General features: G+C 63.0%; 3 protein-coding genes across 12 annotated transcripts; 1 reads left to right on the top strand and 2 right to left on the bottom strand.

Annotated features, from left to right (window-relative positions):
- Positions 1-29: 29 nt before the first annotated feature.
- On the top strand, positions 30-6996 carry CSTF2 (cleavage stimulation factor subunit 2). 6 transcript variants are annotated; one of them, XM_077786467.2, is made up of 15 exons: positions 30-102; positions 254-332; positions 1127-1296; positions 1754-1890; positions 1998-2117; positions 2213-2368; positions 2486-2609; positions 2906-2968; positions 4022-4081; positions 4690-4831; positions 5198-5349; positions 5651-5928; positions 6280-6405; positions 6547-6672; positions 6794-6996. In XM_077786467.2, exons 1-14 carry the CDS (start codon positions 45-47, stop codon positions 6667-6669), a joined length of 1788 nt encoding a protein of 595 aa, XP_077642593.1. In that variant the 5' UTR covers positions 30-44; the 3' UTR covers positions 6670-6672; positions 6794-6996. The 6 variants fall into 6 exon arrangements, with proteins under 6 accessions (XP_077642593.1, XP_021384163.1, XP_085427099.1 ...); XM_021528488.4 differs by lacking the exon at positions 2906-2968; XM_085570973.1 differs by lacking the exon at positions 4022-4081.
- A 518-nt stretch (positions 6997-7514) lies between these two features.
- NOX1 (NADPH oxidase 1) lies at positions 7515-13596 on the bottom strand. Of its 5 annotated transcripts, none has more exons than XM_021528494.4 (13): positions 12119-12178; positions 11058-11153; positions 10560-10670; positions 10396-10480; positions 10178-10320; positions 9919-10100; positions 9583-9721; positions 9395-9487; positions 9024-9250; positions 8782-8944; positions 8549-8695; positions 8214-8338; positions 7515-8034 (listed from the first exon to the last, which is right to left on the bottom strand). In XM_021528494.4, exons 1-13 carry the CDS (start codon positions 12161-12163, stop codon positions 7908-7910), a joined length of 1683 nt encoding a protein of 560 aa, XP_021384169.2. In that variant the 5' UTR covers positions 12164-12178; the 3' UTR covers positions 7515-7907. The 5 variants fall into 5 exon arrangements, with proteins under 5 accessions (XP_021384169.2, XP_085427096.1, XP_085427097.1 ...); XM_085570972.1 differs by having other exon boundaries at positions 7758-8034; positions 8549-8736; positions 8781-8944; XM_085570970.1 differs by lacking the exon at positions 12119-12178 and adding an exon at positions 13474-13596 and having other exon boundaries at positions 8549-8944; positions 9395-9721.
- On the bottom strand, positions 13240-19022 carry XKRX (XK related X-linked). The gene is made up of 3 exons (XM_021528511.3): positions 18695-19022; positions 16041-16300; positions 13240-14581 (listed from the first exon to the last, which is right to left on the bottom strand). The coding sequence occupies exons 1-3, from the start codon at positions 18985-18987 to the stop codon at positions 13836-13838; spliced, it is 1299 nt and encodes a 432-aa protein (XP_021384186.1). The 5' UTR covers positions 18988-19022; the 3' UTR covers positions 13240-13835.
- Between the last annotated feature and the right edge of the window lie 1413 nt (positions 19023-20435).

The raw sequence follows: 20435 nt of genomic DNA, 5'->3' as shown, positions 1-20435 counted from the left end.
CGGAAGCGCGGTCGGTGCGGACCGGAAGCGGCGCGGGCGGCGCGATGGCGGGGCTGTCGGTGCGGGACCCCGCCGTGGATCGCTCCCTGCGCTCCGTGTTCGGTGAGGCCGCCTGCACGGGGAAACGGGCACCGCCGCCTGCACGGGGAAACGGGCACGGACGGGCAGGGCAGGCGGGGGCCGGCGGGTTTTGCCCCTCGCCGTCGGGGCCGGTACCCGCCGCGCTGACCGGCGGCACCGTCTGTCTCCGCAGTGGGGAACATCCCCTATGAGGCCACGGAGGAGCAGCTGAAGGACATCTTCTCGGAGGTTGGGCCCGTGGTCAGCTTCAGGTGAGAGCGCCCGGTCCCCGTGCTCGGCGCGGACCGAGCCCCGCGGGCTCCGCGGCGCCGGCCTTGGAGCCGTGGGATCGGGAATCCTTAACGCTGGGAAAGGCCCCTAAAGCCACCCAGCCCCACCGCTCCCTCAGCGCTGCCAGCCCACCGTGCCCCCAGGTGCCACATGCACCCCGCTTCTGGCCACCCGCGGGACGGTGACTCGGCCGCTGCCCGTTCTGCTGCTTGACAACCGCTTTGGCGAGGGAACTTCACCTGATGTCCCGTCTAAACCTCGGGCCCCTCCAGGCCGTTTCCTCACAGAGAGCAGCAGCTGCGGGGGTTGTGAGGCTGTGCCAGCTGTGCTCGGGGCAGAGGGATGCGGTGGCTGTGCCAGGGTCACCTGGAGATGGAGCACAGTGCCCCGGGTACAGCAGGTGGCTGTGGGCATGCAGCTCTGGGCTGGAGGAGCTGCCCTGCTGTGCCTGATAAGTGCTCAGGTGCCGGACAGGCTCTGTGCTCCACACTGCCATCCCTGTGCCCCCACAGTGCACCAGGCTCTGGAGAGCTGTCAGTTCAGGTTTTAATAGTTCTGGGAGCAGCCAGTCCCATCCTAGGGGTCATGGCAGGCACACAGCTGGCACTGCCCACCGCAGCTTCAGGAGCAGTCGTGCCAGGAGCCAGCAGCCCTTTGGCTTTGGCGTGGGCCCGACTGCTGCGTGCCTTGGGCTGACCTCCCCGTGTGCCCCGGAGCGGCGGGCACCGCGGGCTGCCCGCAGTGCCCTCAGCAGCGTTGCTTTCTTCTCTGCCAGGCTGGTGTACGACAGGGAGACGGGCAAGCCCAAGGGCTATGGCTTCTGCGAGTACCAGGACCAGGAGACGGCGCTCAGCGCCATGCGCAACCTGAACGGGCGCGAGTTCAGCGGCAGGGCGCTGCGCGTCGACAACGCCGCCAGCGAGAAGAACAAGGAGGAGCTCAAGAGTGAGTCGGCCTTTTGGGGTCTGCCTTGGGCCGGGCTGTGTCTCTTGTGCCAGGCTGGCAGAGCTGACCTGCTCTCAGAGGTGTTGTGGGTAGTTCCCCGGAGGGATGCATGGGCTCAGCTCTGGTGTTTCACTCCAAGATGATCACAGAACCACAGAATTACTTAGGTTGGAAAAGGTTTGTAAAGATCACGGTCCAACCTTTGACCAAACACACGGCATCAGCTAGACTGGAGCAGTAAATGCCACATCCAGTCTTTACTTAAACGCTTCCAGGAACAGTGACTCCACAACCTCCCTGAGCAGCCTGCTCCAATGCCTAATCACCCCTTCTGGGAACAGATTCCTCCTAAGGTCTCCCTGGTTTTGCTGGCTCCCTTTCCCCCGTGCTCCCCTCCTGCGGAGCCTGTTCCATGCGCTGTTCGTGCTGCAGTACCAAGTCACCAACTGTGTTGCAGGCTTGGGCACAGGTGCACCCATCATAGAGTCACCCTATGGGGACCCTGTCAACCCAGAGGATGCCCCCGAGTCCATCAGCCGGGCAGTGGCCAGCCTGCCACCCGAGCAGATGTTTGAGCTGATGAAGCAGATGAAGGTAAGTGCAGGTGCTCCCTGTGTGAGCACAGCTCCTCCCGCCACTGCCTGCACCCTCCCAGCCATGTCACAGCTTGTCAGAGCTCTGATCAGTGCCTGTCTTCCCAGCTGTGTGTCCAGAACAGCCCCCAGGAAGCCAGGAACATGTTGCTGCAGAACCCCCAGCTGGCTTATGCACTGCTGCAGGCCCAGGTGGTCATGAGGATCGTCGACCCGGAGATCGCGCTGGTTGGTCCCTTCTGCTCATCCGGGGCTGGAGGATACTGGTGGTAGCCTTTCTGCAGTGGCAGTGGAAATAAACTCCTTTCTCCTTCTTCCCCTAGAAAATCCTGCATCGCCAGACCAGTGTTCCTCCTCTGATCCCAGGCAACCAGCAGGCAGTGCCAGGGCCGGGGCCTGGGCCGGGGCCGGGGCCTGGGCCAGGGCCCAACGCGCAGCTGAACCCGCAGAACACCCCGTCATCCCAGCCACAGCCCATAGTAAGAGCCTGCACAACACAGGAGCTGTGCAGGAGAAATGGGCAGTGCCAGCTCTCCCAGCTGGGGCACGTGCCCAGGTGTCGGGGTGTCCCTGACATCCAGTGTCTCTCCGGGCAGGGCGGGATGCATGTCAACGGTGCTCCTCCTCTGATGCAGCCACCCATGCAGGGGGGAGTGCCAGCCCCAGGACAGATGGCAGCCCCTGTGCAGGGCCCAGGCCCTGGCCCCATGGCTCCAGGAGGTGAGTTTGGGCTGAGCTGCCCCACCTGTGAGCACGCAGGTCCTGCAGACACCCCCCTCTGCTTTCCCCCTAACCACAGCGAGAGCACATGTAGTCCTGTACTGTACATTGTGGTTGTGCTGTTGCCAGAGGTGGGCTGCAAAGTTGGATTATCCCTGGGGGGGAGCCAACACCAAGGGAATAAATCTCCAGATGCTCCCCGAGGAGCTGGGAGCGAGAAGGTATTTGGGACCAAAGGAACAAGTTAGTTGTCAGGGATGGCTGAGGAGGCGTCTGATCTCTGCCTGTCCCCTCAGGTGGGATGCAGCCACAGGTTGGGATGCCGGGTGCAGGGCCTGTCCCCTTGGAGCGTGGACAAGGTAAAGCAGACGTGTAGTGCTGTGTGTGGTGTGAGCCTCGCTCCAGTGAGCAGTGCTGTGCCCCAGCTGTCTGCAGCCTGGCTGTGCCCAGCCCGGGTTTGTTCACTGAGGCACAAGGCTGTGGTAGCAGCTCCCTTGCTCCCAGGGCTCAGCCCATGCCCCAGTTGGCTCCCAGCTCATTCTGCATCCTGTTGTGCAGCCGTGCTGGAAGCCAGGAGAGCTGCCTGCCCCACCGAGCAGGATGTGTCTGTGTTTTCCACCTCTGTGAGCCCGCGTCTCTCGCTGCGCTTGTGCAGGCAGGCAGAGCTTGCTCTTCTCTGCTCCTTGTCCTCTGCTCCGCTGCCCGGGCGTGAGAAGCCGCTGGTCCTCCCGCGCCGGGCCCAGCAGAGGGAGCTGGGTCTCCGCTTGGGCTTGAGGCTTGGCAGGGGCTGGGCGGACTCGGCTTTCCCTCAGCAGGCACGGTCTGTACGGCCCGGCCCTGGGACCCGATTCCTTGTGGTTCACACCTTGCCATGAGTAGGGTAGTACAGCCCCGGTGTTCCTGTTGTCCCAGGAACAACACCTGCAGACACCTGTCACCTCTGTTGCCTTGACTTCTAGGCCTTGTTTCAGCAACGTGCAAATCTAGTCTGAGATCCTTCGGCCTTAGGGTTAGCTGGCTCTCATTTTCTTTGGGGTGGGCACTGTCTTCCTGAAAGCTGTCTGATAGTTCTTGGCACCCAGAAGGTTTTGGAGAACAGAAGCTGGGTGTGCGTTACGGGGCCAGCGTGGCCCCACAAAATGCTGCGTCTCTTGGCAGGATGTCTTCTCTGCCTGCCTCTGTCCCTGAGTGAGGGGAGGCCCGTGCCACACTGGCTGTCCTGCCTGTGGTGACAAAGAGGGTGTGAACGGAACAGGTTGATAAAGCCAGACTTGCAACGTTTTCTCTGTAGTTTTTTCCTGGGGACTTCAGGGTGCGTGATCCTGCAGGCAGCACTGTCCCCAAAGCCGGTGCGTGTGTGCATACACTATTTACGTGTCTGCTCTTTCCCTCTTTTCCTGCTGCTTGCCCAGGGAACCTGCAGCTCTCGCCCGTGGGACCTGCCAGGCCTGCGTCTATCGAACGCGTTCAAGGTACCCCGGCACCAGCTCCCTCTTCCCGTGGAGCTCGTTGCGGAGTGTGCAGAGAGCAGCTCTCACCCTGCTGTTCTCAGGGCAAGGGACTGTCTGTCACTCCTTGTAGCCTGACAGCAGTAAGAGGAGATAAAGGAGGCAGGATTTCTTCCAGGGCTACAGGAGACAACAGGCTAGAACCGTGCATGGAGCCCCCAGTGGAAAGGACAGCCTGTCTGGAAAGGGCTTTTGCCTAAGATCCAGCCCCCTTTGACACTGTGCTTCCAGGAGCCTGTCAGGTCTTGCTTTGCTCTTGGCCCCACGTTGGCAGGGTGTTGATGCCCACACTTGTAGGGATTGCCATGGGGGCACTCGTGCTTGGTTTGGCCCCTGGTGCCATAAGAAACCTGAAATAAAACCCGAGAAGAAAAAGAGAGGAATAAAATTGGCAGCCAGGGAAGGGGCTTTGGTGTGCTCCAGCCTCGTGTGTGGGGCTGTGTCCCCAGCAGACAGCATGGCTCAGGGGAGCTGCGTGGCTGCCCCATGCCCGGCCTGAGAGTGCCGGGGACAGTCTTGGCACGGCACTGGTCATGCAGATCCTCACGAGTTCTTGTGTGTCTCCCTGGCAGTGCCCATGCCAGACCCGAGGGCCCCTATGCAGCGTGGACCTCTACCTGCTAGTGGCCCGCCGCCCCGAGGCCTTTTGGGAGATGCCCCGAATGACCCTCGCGGAGGGACCCTGCTCTCAGTCACTGGAGAAGTGGAGCCCAGGTGAGGGGAGAGGGAAGGAGAGGAGCCCTTGGCACTTGTCCCCTGCCCAAGGGTAGCCTCTCGCTGAGGACAGGGATGGCACCAGCCTTCTGGGAGTCACTGCTGCCTGGTCGGAGGCCTGTGTGCTGCCAACCGTGGGGGCCGGCCCGTTTCCCCGGGGAAGGGATATCCCCGGGGCGATGGCAGCTGCCCTGTGGCATGGGGCCACCAGCACCCATCCCTGTGCCAGCCTCACCCTCCTCCCCTGCGGCCGGCTTCGGGGGCAATCCCAGCGCTCTGCCCAGACCGTGCCAAGCCAGTGTCTGATTCACACTCTCTCGCTTTTTCTCCTCCTCCTGCTTTGCTCTCCTCGTCTCTCTGCGTCAGAGGTTACCTTGGGCCGCCCCACCAGGGAGCCCCTATGCACCATATGCCTGGTCATGACAGCCGTGGCCCCCCCCATGAGATGAGGGGGGGACCCATGGGAGAACCCCGACCACTGATGGGAGAGCCGCGGGGGCCCTTGATGGATGCTCGAGGTGAGAGAGGGGGCATGAAATACTGGGTGGCTTGGACTGTGCAGGCAAGAAGTCAGAGTGGAGCCGGCTGCCCCAACCCAAGGTGTAGGAAGGGGGTTTGGGCAGTGAAATGACTGATTCCAGGCGAGAAGGGACACTCCCAGGGTGCAAGGGACTTTCTCCAGGCATGTCCCCTCTGCCCCCAGCCCTGCACTTCTCGGGTGCTTGCTGGCCCCCAGACGAAGGAGGCGGCAGGCTCGCTCCCACCACACTCCTTGCAGCACCGCTTCCTCCAGGAGCTTACCTTGTGTTTCCTCCGCAGTTGGAAGAGATCCCCGAGGGCTGGAGCCACGAGGGCTGGAGCCGCGCGGGCTGGAGCCCCGGGTGATGGAGGCGCGAGCGCTGGAGGCACGAGGCCTGGAGCCGCGGGTGCTGGAGCCACGAGTGCTGGAAGCCAGGGCCATGGAGGCCAGGGTCCTGGAGCCCCGGGGCCTGGAGCCTCGAGGGCCTGGTCCCAACCCGCGTGGCCCGATGCCTGGTGGGATACAGGGTCCTGGGCCACTTAACATGGGAGCCAGTGGCCCGCAGGGGCCCCGCCAGGTACACTGCTCTGCTCGGCATCCTGTAGGCCAGGGCTGGGTGGGGGGTGTCCCACAGAGCAGCAGCTCTGGGAAGCACCAGGCTTTGGGCACTAGCTCTGAGGGGTCAGGGCATCTGTCCCATTTCCCCAGGCACTGCCCATCAGCTGGGGACAGGACAAGGCTCAGGCCTCTCCCCACCTCTTCCTGAGACACAGAAAGGAGCACAGGAGTTGGGAGGGGAGAGCACATAAAATGCACTATCTCTTCATGCTCAGGCATCTTCAGGCATCCATCTCACCATCTCTTTTACCTTCCTGAGTTTGTATTGCTCTCTCTGGAAACTTCCCTAACCCCTCTCTTACTCCCCCAGGTTCCTAACATGGCTGGGGCAGGCATGCAGGGAGGAGGCATACCTGGGGCAGGAGTCCAAGGGACTGGTCAGCCTGGAGGCTTTAGCCCTGGACAGAGCCAGGTCACCCCCCAGGATCACGAGAAGGTGAGAGACCAAAAGGGAAAGGGTGAGACAGTAGGAGCAACACTTCCTGTAGCCTTTCTGTGGCGGGGTCAGCCCCTCCCTGGCTCTGGTACGCTGTGGCTGCTCTGACAGGGCACATCTCTGACCCCTCTTTCCCCACAGGCAGCACTGATCATGCAGGTCCTGCAGCTGACAGCAGACCAGATCGCCATGCTGCCCCCAGAACAGCGGCAGAGCATCCTCATTCTGAAGGAGCAAATCCAGAAATCCACGGGGGCACCCTGACAGGTGATGTCCTTAACCTGCTCTCACCCTGTGCCTGTTCCCCTCCAGCAAAACAGAGCTGCCCAGGATGGGACTCTGCCTTGCTTCCCTCCATGCTGGGCTCACCCTCCTCTCCTTCTGGCAGGCACAAGATGGAGATGCCTTGTGCCTGGATAGAGGTGGTGCTCCATGGCAGCTGCTTCCCATTGCTACCTGAGCTGATGGTGCATTTTAGCAGAGGTTATGTCACTCTCAAGAGGTTTTTCGCTCCAGTTCATCCTTTTTTTTTTTTTTTTTTGTGTATGTTTTATGGTGTTTGAAATAAAGTGGGAGGAGGGTTTGAGTAAATTCATGTCCCTGGCTGCCTTGTTTGGGCTCTCATGGAGGCCAGAGTGGAGTGTTGTGTTCTGGGGGCAATGTGGCCTGCCTCCAGTCTTGTCTGAACCACTTGCCACCCTCCCTCCTCCCCACACAGGGCAAGAACTAATCATGGAATTTCTTGTGCCATGCTGTTTACAGGGGTCTAGGGGAAGGGCAGGACAGAGAGCTTGGCTTTCTATTCCTGCTGGGCAGGCAGGAAGGGCTCTGGATCCAATTGCAGTATCACTTACCACGCCAGCCTGCTCAGGGAGCAGGGTTTCCCTCTCTGCACACGCTGGAGCAGAACCTGGTGGCAGCTGCAGTGGGAGCTGAGCTGTGTGCTGGGTGCAGGCTGGCTCTGGGGTGCCAGGGTGGCAGCGAGCCCGTGCAGAGGGGTGTCTGATCCTGCACCCCGAAGGTTTGCTATCAACCAGCTCTTCTATTGCAGCCCTGCAAGGGCAGAGCATGGGCTCCTTTGTACCTGCACAGCAGGGTCACCACAGGGCTTTCATTACAAAGAAAAGGAAGTTTAATTTATTCTTATACAAAAGAATGAGGGGCACGTTTGGCCCCTGTCGCCTGCATGTATGCCCACATCCCATCCTGCTGGGCTCCCACTGCTTCCCACTGCTCCAGCAGCATCACAGAACGTGGCTCTGGTTTCCCAGTGAGGGGGCTGTGTGGAGCTACAGGCCCACTTGCTCCATGAGGGTCCTTGTACAGCAGGACAGGCAGACAGCAGTCTTTGAACCTGGGATTTCTCATGGAGACGGAGAACCTTGCTGTGTCCTGCTTGGCTTCAGTGCATGCAGGGATGCTCATCCCTGGCCTTGCTTTGGAAAGGGTTGAGACAGTACAGGCAGGGTCCCTGCCCGCTGGGGCGCCAGCCTCGCTGCCACTTAAAAGTTTTCCTTGTTGAAGTAGAATTTGACCTTCCTGGGGTCCAGGCTGGAGTGCTGGTGACAAGACTTCTGCAGGCTCTTTGCCAGGGCCTCCGGCCCACAGAGGAACACACCGACCACTGACCTGCAGACAGCAGGGGCATGTCAATGCCAGGTGGGCAACTTGGGGAAAAGGGATTTAAAAGATTTCTGGGCTCCCTGCCTGGGATAGCACACCTCTCCCAAAGCCAGCCCAGTGCTGAGTGCCAGGGTAGAGGGCATGCCTCTGACTCCAGCATCCTGAATTCCATGCTCAGCTCTCACCTGGGGTGGGCTGCAGCCACCGCTGCAAACTCCGTGTTCCACATGGGCCGCCCGAAGATGGTTTTGTGCCTGAGGCCCGTCACTGTGTCCGTAGCGGTGTCGAAGCGCAGTGCCACGTTGTTGGCCTGGGCAGGCAAGGATGGTGAGAACCCCGGGCACCACCCATGAGCCCCCTCAGTCCCTCACCACAGAGGAGCACCCACTGTTGATCCCACCAAACCCTCTGCCTGGGCTTTGTGCCTAAAAGCCGTTGTCATGCTTGCCCTGCCCTTGCTGCCCAGCTTGGCCACCCCGTGTGCCCTTCTTGCAGCCATGCCAGCCTGTGGTTGACTCACAATGCTGGTGTCCCAGCCAGTGAGGAAGAGGCGGTAGGTGAGGAAGTCTGCCTTGCCCGACTCGGCCATCTTCTGCTCCAGTGAGGCAAGCAGGTCGTTGAACCAGGCAAAGGCTCCTGTGTCCCGGCAGAGCCAGTAGAAGTAGATCTGGGATGCAGGGGCAGAGGGGTTGCTCAAGGTGGAGCAGAACCAGAGGATGAAACCCACAGCTGGTCCCATGGGACACTCTGTACCTTCTTGGTCTTGAGGGTCTGGTCAGCCTGCTGGAACTTGTACCAGATGGACTTGAGGATGGAGGCGAAGGGGGTGACGCCGATGCCCGCTCCAACCAGCATGGCCACCTCGTACTGGAACACGTCTTCGCTGGCCGTGCCAAAGGGACCATCCACCTCGACCCTGGCCAAAGCAGGGCCCGGGTGAGAGGTACGGCCTCCCCGCATCCCTGGCATGACCTGTTGGGCACTCCCCAGCCTACCTGGGTGTTTCCAGCTGGAAGGTGTCGATGAGACGCTCTGTCCAGTCGCCAGCTGCCCGGACATGGATGGAGAAGAAGTCCTCCTCGGGTGCAGAGGTGAGGGTGAAGGGGTGCCACTCCAGTGGGGAGATGGCGGGGCAGTTGACGAAGATGTACTGCCCCACTTCCATGCAGAAGCCCTTCTTCTGCATCTGCAGCTCCAGCACGCGGGCAGGATGCATGACCACCTGGGGGCATGGGCAGGGCTCAGCGCCCAGCCTGGCCCCTGTCCCGAGGAAGGGGCTGTGCCTGTGGCCCCTGCCTGCCTCCTCACGGCCACCGGTGACTCCAAGGGTAGGAGCTGGCAGAGGAACAGGCTCTGCACCACCCACCTTGGTGACAAGCACCTTCTGCTGCGCACGCCAGACCCGCAGGATCCGCTCAAAGACATAGAGGATGATGGGGGCAAGAACCCACTTCCAGGACTGTGAAGATGGAGGAGAGCAAGGATTGGGCAGGGCCAGGGCCAGAGCGTCCCAGAGCGTCCTTCTCCCCCAGAGCCATCCCACCTCTGCCCTACCTCGGCAGGGATGCTCCCGAACTCGGGGTCTTTGCAGCAGCTGTGGGTGCAGTTCTGCTCCCGCTGTGTGAGGTACTCGGCGCAGTGATAGGGGGGCACCTCTGCCATGCTCTGCTCCGTCTGCCCACGCACCAGCCCACTGCAGGCAGGTGAGGGATGAGCCCAGGGGCCAGCTTCTGCTCCCAGCCGGGGCTGAGCCACGCTGCGGGAGGCCAGCCGGGTAGCCCGCCCTGGGCAGGGCAGTTCAGAGCCCCACTGTCCCTGCAGCTGCCCCGCCAGGGCTCTGTGTGCACTGCCCCTCGCTGCCCTGCCCTGGGCAGCGGTGAGGAGCCTTACGCGATGCCGTGGATGACGAGGCCAGCGAAGTAGACGAGGAAGAGGTGGTGTGTGTACCAGAAGAGCTCAAAGTAGTTCCTGCGGATGAACTCGGTGGAGGACGTGACCATGAGGATGAGTGCCAGCGTGATGATCACCCCTGTGAGCCCCGGGATGGTCGTGAAAGCCACGTACTCGACGGTCTGCAGGGGCAGCAGGGTGGGTTAGGGGAGCAGGGCACAGGTGGTGGCGGGTTGCTGGGTGCCAAGGCCACACTCACCGTCTGGTTGGAGTGGATGGGGTTGAGCCACTTGCTGCCCTGCAGGTGCACCTTGGAGAGGACAGCGGGGAGGCTGCCGTCGGTGGCTCGTTGGCTCTGGTTGTAGCGCTCCAGGTTGAAGAGGTGGGCGATGGTGTGCACAGCTGGGCAGGGGACGGGCAGTCACCCACCGGGCAGCTCCCAGTGCCCACTGTTGCCCCATCCCAGGCAGGGGGTACCTGTGAGCAGGGCCAGTGTGTAGGCCACCAGCTTGTGGAAGGTGAGGTTGTGGTCCAGCTGCTTCCTCAACGTCCGCCTGCAGCACTGCCGGGAGAGGCAGCGGTGTCAGGATGGGACAGGGCTGGGGACGGCCCCGCTGGCTGTGCCACCACGGGACACTCACCGAGCAGGTCCCCCGGAGGAAGGAGAGCAGGTTGCGGCACACGGGCAGCAGGATCAGCATGCTGTTGAAGTTGAGGCACTTGGCTGATGCTCGAGCCCATGCCAGCGCAGACTGGGGAGAAGAGAGGGGTGAGCACCACTGTCCTGTCGTGCTGGGCCAGGACTGGGTCAGGATGGGGCCAGTCAGTGCTGAGCTAGGCTGGCAACTGGGGTGGAGAGATGCTGGGCTGGCATGGGGACTGGGAGGGATGCTAGGAGAGGACTAGGAGCAGGAGATGTTAGGCTGGGCTGGGATGCTGTTGGGCTGAGACCAGACAGGGATCAAGGCAGGGACTAGCACGGTGCAATGCCAGACCACAGAGTGGGATGGAATGATGGTGGGCTGGAAGACAACAGAACATGAAAGGGGTGTGGGGTGTTGCAGCCCCCACCCCACTGTAGCAGGGCCCCGAGGGGCTCGTCTGCCTGGGCAGGCGGGGTGCCCTGGGGAGCACCTTACCCCAAGGATGGCCCTGGTGTAGAAATACCGCTCGTCCCGGTCAAAGAACAGAAAGTAGTAGGTGAAGAGGAAGATGTTGATGCCCAGCCAGGCTGCCTGTGGGGGAAAGTCACAGCCTGGTGAGGGACCCTGTCCCGGGAGCCTCTCACACTGCAGCAGTCAGGCCGGGTGCAGGCAGAGGGGTCAGGACAGACCCAAACAGCGTATCTGTTTCCTTGTGAGCTGCCCTGTCACACACAGGGCTGGGACATGGGGTCAAAGGTGGGGACAGGTGTGGGAGCCTTGCACACCTGCTGTCTTGTCACACACTGCCCTGTGCATCACCCATGCATGAGGAAGGAGGAAAGGCAGGAGCAGGCAACACCCATGTAACGGGAAAGGCAGATCTGGGTGGCCAGGACGGTGTGGGAAAGATTCTGGGACAAGGAAGTTTCACAGGGAGCTGATGCACCTGGCCCCACTGTGCTGCTGTCCCCTGCCTAACCCCACTGCAGCCCACAGTGCCGCCTCTCACAGACACTGAATTTTTGCAGAGGTCTCAAAAAAAACCACCCTGCTGTGTATTTGGCTGTTTTCTTTTTCTTTTTTAAGTAACTTAAAAAATTAAAATAGCCCAACTATCAGTAAACCCCCACGTTCCCATGCATTCACAGCTCCTCACACAGTGCTGAGCAGCTGATGGGTGCTGGCCAGGCAAGCTCTGTTACACCAGAGATGCTGCAGCACGGCACTGGCAGATGGTCGCTATGGTGCCAGCTCCTCACCCTGCCACGACTTCTCACAGGATCCTCCTCCTCTCACAAGGGGAGAAGAGGCACGTGGGAGGCTCCCAGCCAAAGCAGCAGCATTTAAAAATTTTCCAGGACCCCCTTTCCCGTGAACTGTGTTTTCCCCAAGACTTCAATTGTCCAGAGCCCATCCCTCCCCTGGGCGCCGGGTACACGGTTGATGAGCAGAGGGATGCTCGTCTCTCCCCACAGCCCAGCCCCAGGACAGCTCACCGGTCCCCATCTCCCCCGAGCCCCCCGAGTCCCCGTGCGCCCCCAGCCCCGCACACTCACGAGGACGGCGGCCGAGAGCCAGTGGTTGACCAGCCAGCTGCCCATGGTGCGCCGTGCCAGCGCCGTGCCAGCGCCGTGCCAGCCCCGCGCCCGCCCGGCGCTTTATGTGGGCAGCGGGCGGTGCGAGCGTCCCGGCCCCGGAACGGCACCGCGGGACTTTCCCCTGAGAAGACTTTAAGGAAATGCCGCCGGTTTCAAAGGCCTCCTTCCAGGAAGGCAGGGCTGACCCAACCGGCCAACACCGAAACCAGCCCCTTGTGCTGGCCGGGGATGGTCCCCCCCGAGAGATCCCCCGTGGCCCCGCGGCTGGGTCACTCAGGGTGTCTGGCTGCTCCTCCGGGGGTTTTGCAACCTCTGAGGACAAAAAAGGGCTTTTTTTGTCAGGCAGGAATTTCCTGGGAAGAAGTTGCAGAGGATCCATCCTGCACCTGGCTCAACAGCTCAGTTTTCCCTGGCCTTCCTCACTGCCCGTTTTGCAGGGAAACCACCAGAGGAAGAGCAGCATCCTGGGGTCACGGTGCTCTGCTGGTGCCAGGATCCAGCCCGGGCATCCATTACAGAGTGGGTGATTTAAGACCGAGCACCCAGGGCTGCACCCAGGGCTGATGAACATCCTCAGCACAGCACCTGAACTCAGCCCACCCCAAAAATGGGTGCTGGGGTGGGGGTGTCACACTCCTGGTTTGGGGCTAGGACGTCTGGGTCCCATCAGCACCCACTGCCACTGCTGTGCCAGCCACCCTTCCCTTCCTGCCTGCCCCCCACTGCAGGGCCCTGAGCCCTGGGGTGTGCAGTGCTCCAGCTGGGAGCAGCAGCCTGTTCTGGGCCCCTGAGCCTGGAGGAACAGGTCAGACAGGCTTGCTCCTTGCTGGCATGCTGCTCTCTCCTGGCCTGCGGCCATGGCCATGCTGAGGGAAGTACAGGATGAGGCTAGCCCCGATCCTGCCGTGCTCCTGAACCTTATCAGCTCCACCGAGGGGCTCCCCCATCCCCACTTCCCGCTGCCACAGCCCCATTTCGGTGCCTGGAAAGGAGAGTTTTACGTGGGCAGCAGGTGTGTGCACTGTGTCAGCCCCGGTGCCGGGTCCCCACCCTCGCGTGAGTCACTGCCAGCACCCAGATGCACAGCCACAGCAAAGGTTTTTTACTGCTTAAATCAGTCCCAGTGGCACCCACAGCCCGAGGTCACCATATGCACCACAGCAGCAGGTGGGGTGTCGGGGCACCCCAGGGGCTGTGCACCGTGTGGCAGCCTGCTTGCTGGGGCAAATGGTTGGGACTCCCCATAAGCTGTAGAACTGTAGAATCGTAGAATAGTTTGGGTTGGAAGGGACCTCTAAAGACCATCTAGTTACCCTCCAGAGATGGGCAGGGACATCTTCAACTAGGCCAGGTTGCTCAGAGCCCATCCAACCTGGCCTTGAATGTTTTCAGGGACATTCACCATTTCTCTGGGCAACATGTGCCAGTCCCTCACCACTCTCATTGCAAAAAACTTCCTTATGTCCAATCCAAATCAACCCTCCTTCATGTTCATGTGAGTGGTCCTGAGCAGGCAAGCACACTCCTGTCCCCCTGCTCCCGTGGGGATGCGCTGGGACCTGCTGCCGCTGCAGGACCAGGCACCACTCGGCCCGTGCCAGGAGCATCCCCTGGCTGTGGCGCAGCCCTGTGCCGCCCATGCCCGTGTCCGTAGCTGCCTGGAGGAGCCGGGTGCTCAGACAATGCTGTGCCTCACGCCGGGCTCCTGGGGTGCCTCGAGGCACAGCGGGGTCCCGGGCGGGTGCCGGCGGCAGCAGACGCAGTGCAGGAAATCAGCCACATTGTGCCGGAAGAGCTGGCGGCAGGGGTGCAGGTACTGGAAGAAGAGCAGCATGAAGTAGATGCCCAGGCAGTAGCCGAGGAGCAGCTGCAGCACCAGCAGCGCGGTGCAGACGTTCTCGTAGACATCAGTCTTGAAGAAGTACCAGAGGATGACGAGGGCCGTGTTCTCCGCCAGCCGGGCCACGTAGTACACGGCCAGGCGGCCCCAGTTCTGCGACTTGTCGATGAGGTCCCGGTCGGCCAGCTTGAGCTGCACGGCCGACCAGCAGAACATGTTGATGCTGGAGTAGAGGAGGGTGAAGGCACAGAGCACCACCACCGTGCCCAGGCGGCTGAAGTTCTTCTCGACGTTGTCAGGCAGGCGGTTGCCGCTGCGCCAGAACTGCACCCAGGGCAGGAAGAAGACCACCAGCAGGTTGGCCAGGGCGATGGGGATGATCCAGTGCTTGAAGACGGTGCTGAAGAGCACGAGGACGGCGATGCGGGTGGAGATCTCCAGGCTGCGCCACAGCACGATGCAGAGGAAGGCCAGCGGCCGCAGCTGCACCTTGTAGTCATCGTACTTGACCTGGATGGCCAGGATGTTGCAGACCAGTGCGCCGTAGGTGACCGACACCAGGCAGATGGCCATGAGGACGGCTGCAGAGGGAGACAGCGGGGCAGTCAGGCAGCGCAGCAGACCTGGCTCTCTCCAGCCTCTCCACTGCCTGGGCTGCAAAGGGTGGGGTGACAGCTCCAGGTGGGAAACCTGGGTGCCAGTCCTGGGTGAGCAGTGCAGGGTGCCAGACCCCTGGGCTCACAGCAGAGGGCTCAGCGTGAGCACTGCCGGAACAGCTCATGGATGGTGGTGACAGTCCCCACAATGAGGTGGCTGTGGGGGAAGTTGCTCAGGAGCAGGAGGCTCAGGACCCAAAGGTTCTCCCTACATGAATGCCTCGGCCAAATGGAGCCATTTCTGCAGTATGACCATGCCCCAGCCCCCCTGCCCTGTGCAGGAAATGCTGCTCAAGGGTAAGCTGGGCACAGTCAGTGCTGCGAGGGCCCCTCTGCCTTCCCCCCAGCCAAGAGCTGCACCACTGTAGCCCCAGAGGCATCCCAAGAGCCAGCCCCGCCCAAGGGCTGCAAAGCCAAGGTCATTTGTAGGGAATCTGGCAGCTGCTCACATTCAGCAGAGCCAGGAATACCATGGAGAAAAACAGAAGAGTGCAGCTGGTCCCATCCATGGTGGCTGCCAGCTGCAGGGCTGAGCTGACACTCCAGCTGCAAGGGAATCACCCAAAACACATCATTTGGTGTTTACTTCCCGCATCTACTGCTAGAGCAGACTGGCACTCATTCTTCCTGTGTGTCTGCAGCTCCCCAAATGCCTTTGCAGAGGGCTGTGGCAAATTAGGGGGTTTCTATGGGGCATCTCCTGTGCTTCCCCTTTCATGCACCTGCTGTGGGCACAGATGACAAGGTCTGGGCTCCCAGCACTGCTGAGAGAGCGGGTGGGTGAGGGCAGCTCCTGCACCCAGCACTGTAATTGGAATGGTGCAGGAGCACACCTGCGTGCCCAGCTCGGTGCCAAAATGGGAGTTAAAAGTTTGCTCTGGCATATCCACCCCCAAGCACGTAAACATCCTGGGAGCAGGCAAAGGATCCTCGGAGTGGGAGTGCTGGGCTGGGAGCTCTGCTGTTGGAAAATGTGCACAAATAGACACAGTGGGGAGATTTGAGGGAAGCCAGAGCCTGTAGCTAGATGGAAAAAAATAATGGGGACTGGAGCAGGCTAGGGCAGGGACCTGACCCTCTTATGAGACATGGCACTGGGCGGATGGCTTGGTTCTGGGGGGCAGATACGAGCACGGGGCTGGGAGCAGAGCCTGGCACCTCAGCCATGCCTGCTCTTTCCCACTTTGCATCACTGCAAGCAGAAAGCAGAGAGCTGCTGAGTGCCCAACTCCTGTGGGTCGCGCTCCACATTTAGGGCAGTCCAGTGGAAGCTGCGTCCCCGGGAGGGACTTTTTGGACTGCCTGGATGCCACATCAGCACCAGCAGCTGGGGAGCTGCCAGGGTGCCCTGGTGGGGTTCCTGGGGAGCCCACGTGCCCCTTACCTCGGGCAACAGGGACGTACTTCTCCAAGACGCTGATGTAGAGCTGGAGGGTGAGCTGCGGGGTGGAGCCCAGGAAGGCCTGGATGACGGCCATGCGCTTGAAGGCGTTGCGGTGCGTGGCCAGGCGCCGCTCCGAGTGGCCCACCTCCTGCTCCATCTCCACCTCGTAGCCCTTCCGCAGCCGCCGCTTGCGGGTGATGGTGACGTAGGGCTCCTCCTCCCGCCCCGACCAGCAGTACACCACCAGGGCCTCCACACACCTGTGGGGACACAGGAATGTCACCCTGCCAGCCCTCCTGCTGTCCCCCACCTCGCCTGGTGCTGAGCCCGCTGCTGCTGAGGGCAGCCCCAGCGTCTGGGCAAGTGCCCGGCAGGGCTGCGGGCACCCCTGGCTGGTCACAGCAGCACCACGGGGGTGGCCCGTGGCTGCTCCTCTGCTCCAGCACCCAGGGTGAATCATGGGGAGCAGGGGGCAACAGCCGCTCCAGCGAGGGTGAGACAGCTGCTGGAAGAGGTGAGCGGCTCTGCTGGGAGCTGCAGCTACAGAAGGTGTTAATCGCCCTTGGGATCTGTTTTCCCAGCTAGCAAAAACCTCTTCCTCTAAGCAGAGGCAGAAGAAAGTCTGAAATATCAGAGTTGAACATCAGAGTCTTCTTTGATCTCTCATCTTGAGCAGAAGAAGGCTTCCACGCTTCCTCCCTGGTGGGGACAGCAGGAAGGAGGGCGCAGGGTGAAGCCGTGTGTGGCACGGGCAGATAAGGCAGCGCTTCCGCAGCCCCTTCTCTGCAGGCCTCACGGGCGGGCAGGGCTGTGCCCCTCTGCCGTGCCTGCAAGGACAGGGGACCCCCGGCCCCTCCACACACACACAGCCACGGCTGGCTGTGCGTGGCCAGGGGGACCTCCTTGGCCCCTGCCTGGGGACAGCTGGCTCTGCAACCAACAGGACATCATTATTTATGAGTGCTTATCAGGACAGCACAAACTGCTGAGTGTCAAACCCAAAAGGAGGGAGGGTTTTAGGAGAAATTCTCTGGGCAGATCAAGCCAGCACTCATGGCTCATTGCAAACTCTAATGGGAAAACAGTTTCATCCCAAAGGCCCAGCTTGAAGGGTAGTCCCAGGTGGCTCCCAGTGCCCTGCCAGACCTTCTCAGCAGGCTGGGCTCCAGCTCCAGCCCGAGCAGCCGGCTGAAGCAGCCCTCCCCGGGCAGCCCTGGCCAGCTCTTACAGCAGCTGGGCAGCACCGTCCCCATCTCAGACAGCCTCGGTTGGTGTGCTGAGAGCCACAGCATCCTGCGGGCCAGCACAGCCTGGCAGCACCGAGGCAGGGCACTCAGGTGGCTCTGAAGTTAAGACGTGGTGATGGGAACACATCTGGCTCACTGTTTATTTCCGGTGATGGAGGAAGTGCGGAGCAGCCACGGTGGTTTTTGAGGCCTGTGGGTGCAGCGAGCCCAAAGCGTGGCTGCTGGCCTCCCTTGGGAAGGAGCCCCACGGAGGTGGTGCTGTGCCATGCCTCCTGCCATGCCTTCTCATGGAGCAGGCTGCCCGGGGTGATGACAGCCCGGGAGGCACCGCAGCATTCCCAAGGAATGAGGGATCAGCTTGTGCAACATCCATCCACCCCCTCACTGTCCTCTTCCCAGCACAGCCCAGTGGCCCCACAATTCCCATGCCAGCCCCACTCCTGCACCTAGCTCTTCTCCATGTCCCATAACCCCCTCTGAGTCCTGCTCCTGGCCCTATGCAGGACACCCCAAAATCCCACTGTGTGCCCAGAATCATTGTCAAACGTTTGCTGGACTCAGGCAGGCCAGGTGCTGTGATCACTTCCCTGGGGAGCCTGTTTCATAGCTCCACCACCTCTGTTTTCAGAGCTCCACCACCCTCTCTCGGGGTGTAAAACCTTTTCCTGATATCCAATCTAAACCTCCCCTGACTCATCTCCATGCCGTGTCACCCCGGAACACCCACCGGGGATTGCCCCTGTGCTCCCAGCACAAGCACAACCAAATCCTGGCAAAACCAAGAGGCTGAGTGACTCGCTGGCTGTCCCCCAGACCTGGAGCAGAGTTTTCCCAGCAGCTGGGACACAGCAGGCTGGCAGAGCCGCGTCCTGCCCGGAGAGGGCTCCAGCACCGGCGGCAGCACCGGCGAGCAAGGAGCCCCCGCGGGCCGGGAGCAGCGGAGCGGGGAGGAGGCACGGGGAGGCGGCAGGAGCAGCTCCGGGCAGATGGCCACCGACACACGGTCCCGGGTGCCCGTCCTGCCCGGCGCCGCTCCCGGCTCCCACCCGCTGCCCGCGGCCCTGCCGGGCTCCGCGCATTGGTGCTGGGGGTGCCAGGGGGTGCCGGGGGTACCAGGGGATGCCTGAGTGTGCCGGGGGTGCCGGGGGATGCCCGGGGGTGTCGGGGGATGCCGGGGGGTTTCTGGAGATGCCCGGGGGTGCCGGGGGATGCCCGGGGGTGTCCGAGGGTATCGGGGGTGCCCGGGGATACCGGGGGATGCCCGGAGGTGCTGGAGTGCCCGGGGGTGCCGGGGGATGCCCGGAGGTGCTGGAGTGCCCGGGGGTGCCGGGGGCGCCGGGGGATGTCCGGGGGTGCCGGGGGATGTCCGGGGGTGCCGGGGTCGCCCGGGGTCCCCGCCGCGCTCACCTGATGATGGGCCCGAGCTGCAGCAGGTGCATGAGCAGGACGAGCGGGCGGTCGCGGCTGAGGTCGCGGTGCACGAAGATGAGGGTGAGCTGCACCAGGACGGAGGGGCAGAGCACGAAGAAGACGGTGAGCGCCAGCCAGAAGCGGTCGTCGGAGTGGCCGTAGGAGAGGCAGAGCACGGCGGCCGCCGCGCCCTCCCCGCAGAAGAGCGCCGTCGAGAAGACGATGCCGAGCGGCAGCTTGGCCCGCGCCGGGGCGGCGGCGGGCGGGCAGCCCCCGCCCGGCCCGTCCATGGCGGCCCCGGCCCGGCCCGGCCCGGCCCGGGCGCTCAGCCCCGCCGCGGCGCCATCCCGGGCTGCAGCGGAGAGAGGAGCCGCGCTGCGGGGCGGGACGGGGCGGGGCGGGGCTGCCCCGCCGCACCGAGCCCCGACGGGCGGCCCCGCACCGCCCCGCCGAGCCCCGCACGGCCCCGCCGAGCCCCGCACGGACCCGCACGGACCCGCCGAGCCCCGCACGGACCCGCCGAGCCCCGCACGGACCCGCCGAGCCCCGCACGGCCCCGGCCCCGCCGAGCCCCGCACGGCCCCGCACCGCCGAGCCCCGCACGGACCCGGCCCCGCCGAGCCCCGCACGGCCCCGCCGAGCCCCGCACGGACCCGCACGGACCCGCCGAGCCCCGCACGGCCCCGGCCCCGCCGAGCCCCGCACGGCCCCGCCGAGCCCCGCACGGACCCGCCGAGCCCCGCACGGACCCGGCCCCGCTGAGCCCCGCACGGACCCGCCGAGCCCCGCACGGACCCGCCGAGCCCCGCACGGCCCCGGCCCCGCTGAGCCCCACACGGACCCGCACGGCCCCGCCGAGCCCCGCACGGACCCGCACGGACCCGCCGAGCCCCGCACGGCTCCGCTGAGCCCCGCACAGCCCCGGCACCGCCCCCGCCCCACCGCGTCCATCTCCTCCGGCCTGGGACCCCCGGCTCCCGGTGCCGCATCCCTGTCCCGGCCATCACCCTCCTGCTCTGGGACCCCCCTCGTTACTTGCCCTGGTCCCCTCCAGGTGTGGAGGGTCCTGCCCCAGGACAGTCCTACCCGCACCTCTGCCCCAAAACCCTGTCTCGGTCCGGGACCTGCCGAGGACTTCCCATCTCTGCAGGGAAGTGCCACCCCGGCGTGGCCAGGACCCACGGGCCAGAGCCCCCCAGCACCCACCTGGGGTCCCTCCTCCCCAGTCACGGTGCTGACAATCCCCGTGCTACCCTCGGGTGTGCCCTCGGGACTTTGGGGCTCTCCCCAGGACCCCCCTGTTAAGTTCAGGCCAAATCAATTCCTGGCAGTTTCCAACACCCCAACGTGCAGCAGACATGGAGGGTCCTGCCAGGGGAGATTTGTTAGGTAGCCCCAGGGACACTGGGGTCCCAGTGCGGGGCAGGAAGGATGCCACTGTGGGTGCCAGCCTTGCCTGAATCAGAGAGCTGCCAGCGAGCTGCCTGCACCCACCAGCACCTCAGATCCAGGGCCTGACCCCAGCTCCAGACCCAGAAATGGCACCACCCTGTCCTGCACTCGACAGGCAGCAGTGGGAGGGAGGGTGTTGTCAGGGCAGGGAGCATTTTGGTATCTTGCAAGACAAGCTGTGTCAGGGACACCCTTCGGGTCCCCTGAGTGCCTGGTGTGTGTATCGTGATTTGGGAACACTGTTACACGGGAGATGTGTCCCCTGTATCCTGAGTGTTCCTGCCTC

Source organism: Lonchura striata, chromosome 4A, assembly GCF_050655825.1.
Source record: "Lonchura striata isolate lonStrDom1 chromosome 4A, ASM5065582v1, whole genome shotgun sequence".
Classification (NCBI taxonomy): domain Eukaryota; kingdom Metazoa; phylum Chordata; class Aves; order Passeriformes; family Estrildidae; genus Lonchura; species Lonchura striata.
Note: the sequence above shows the minus strand (reverse complement) of the source record. Positions and strands in the feature narration are given on the sequence as shown.

Bases quoted from the DNA above. Each gene is read 5' to 3' on its own strand.
- CSTF2 (XM_077786467.2), top strand. From the start codon at position 45: ATGGCGGGGCTGTCGGTGCGGGACCCCGCCGTGGATCGCTCCCTGCGC. The intron at 1,297-1,753 runs GTGAGTCGGCCT...ACTGTGTTGCAG, and splicing joins GAACAAGGAGGAGCTCAAGA to GCTTGGGCACAGGTGCACCC. The intron at 5,929-6,279 runs GTACACTGCTCT...TTACTCCCCCAG, and splicing joins GCCCGCAGGGGCCCCGCCAG to GTTCCTAACATGGCTGGGGC.
- NOX1 (XM_085570970.1), bottom strand. From the start codon at position 13,527: ATGGGCTCTGAGCAACCTGGCCTAGTTGAAGATGTCCCTGCCCATCTC. The intron at 9,251-9,394 runs GTGGGTGGTGCA...CCATGCCCCCAG, and splicing joins AGAAGGTGCTTGTCACCAAG to GTGGTCATGCATCCTGCCCG. The intron at 8,945-9,023 runs GTAGGCTGGGGA...TGCTTTGGCCAG, and splicing joins TTCCAGCTGGAAACACCCAG to GGTCGAGGTGGATGGTCCCT.
- XKRX (XM_021528511.3), bottom strand. From the start codon at position 18,987: ATGGACGGGCCGGGCGGGGGCTGCCCGCCCGCCGCCGCCCCGGCGCGG. The intron at 16,301-18,694 runs GTGAGCGCGGCG...GTGTCCCCACAG, and splicing joins CAGCTCGGGCCCATCATCAG to GTGTGTGGAGGCCCTGGTGG. The intron at 14,582-16,040 runs GTAAGGGGCACG...CTCCCTCTGCAG, and splicing joins GTACGTCCCTGTTGCCCGAG to CCGTCCTCATGGCCATCTGC.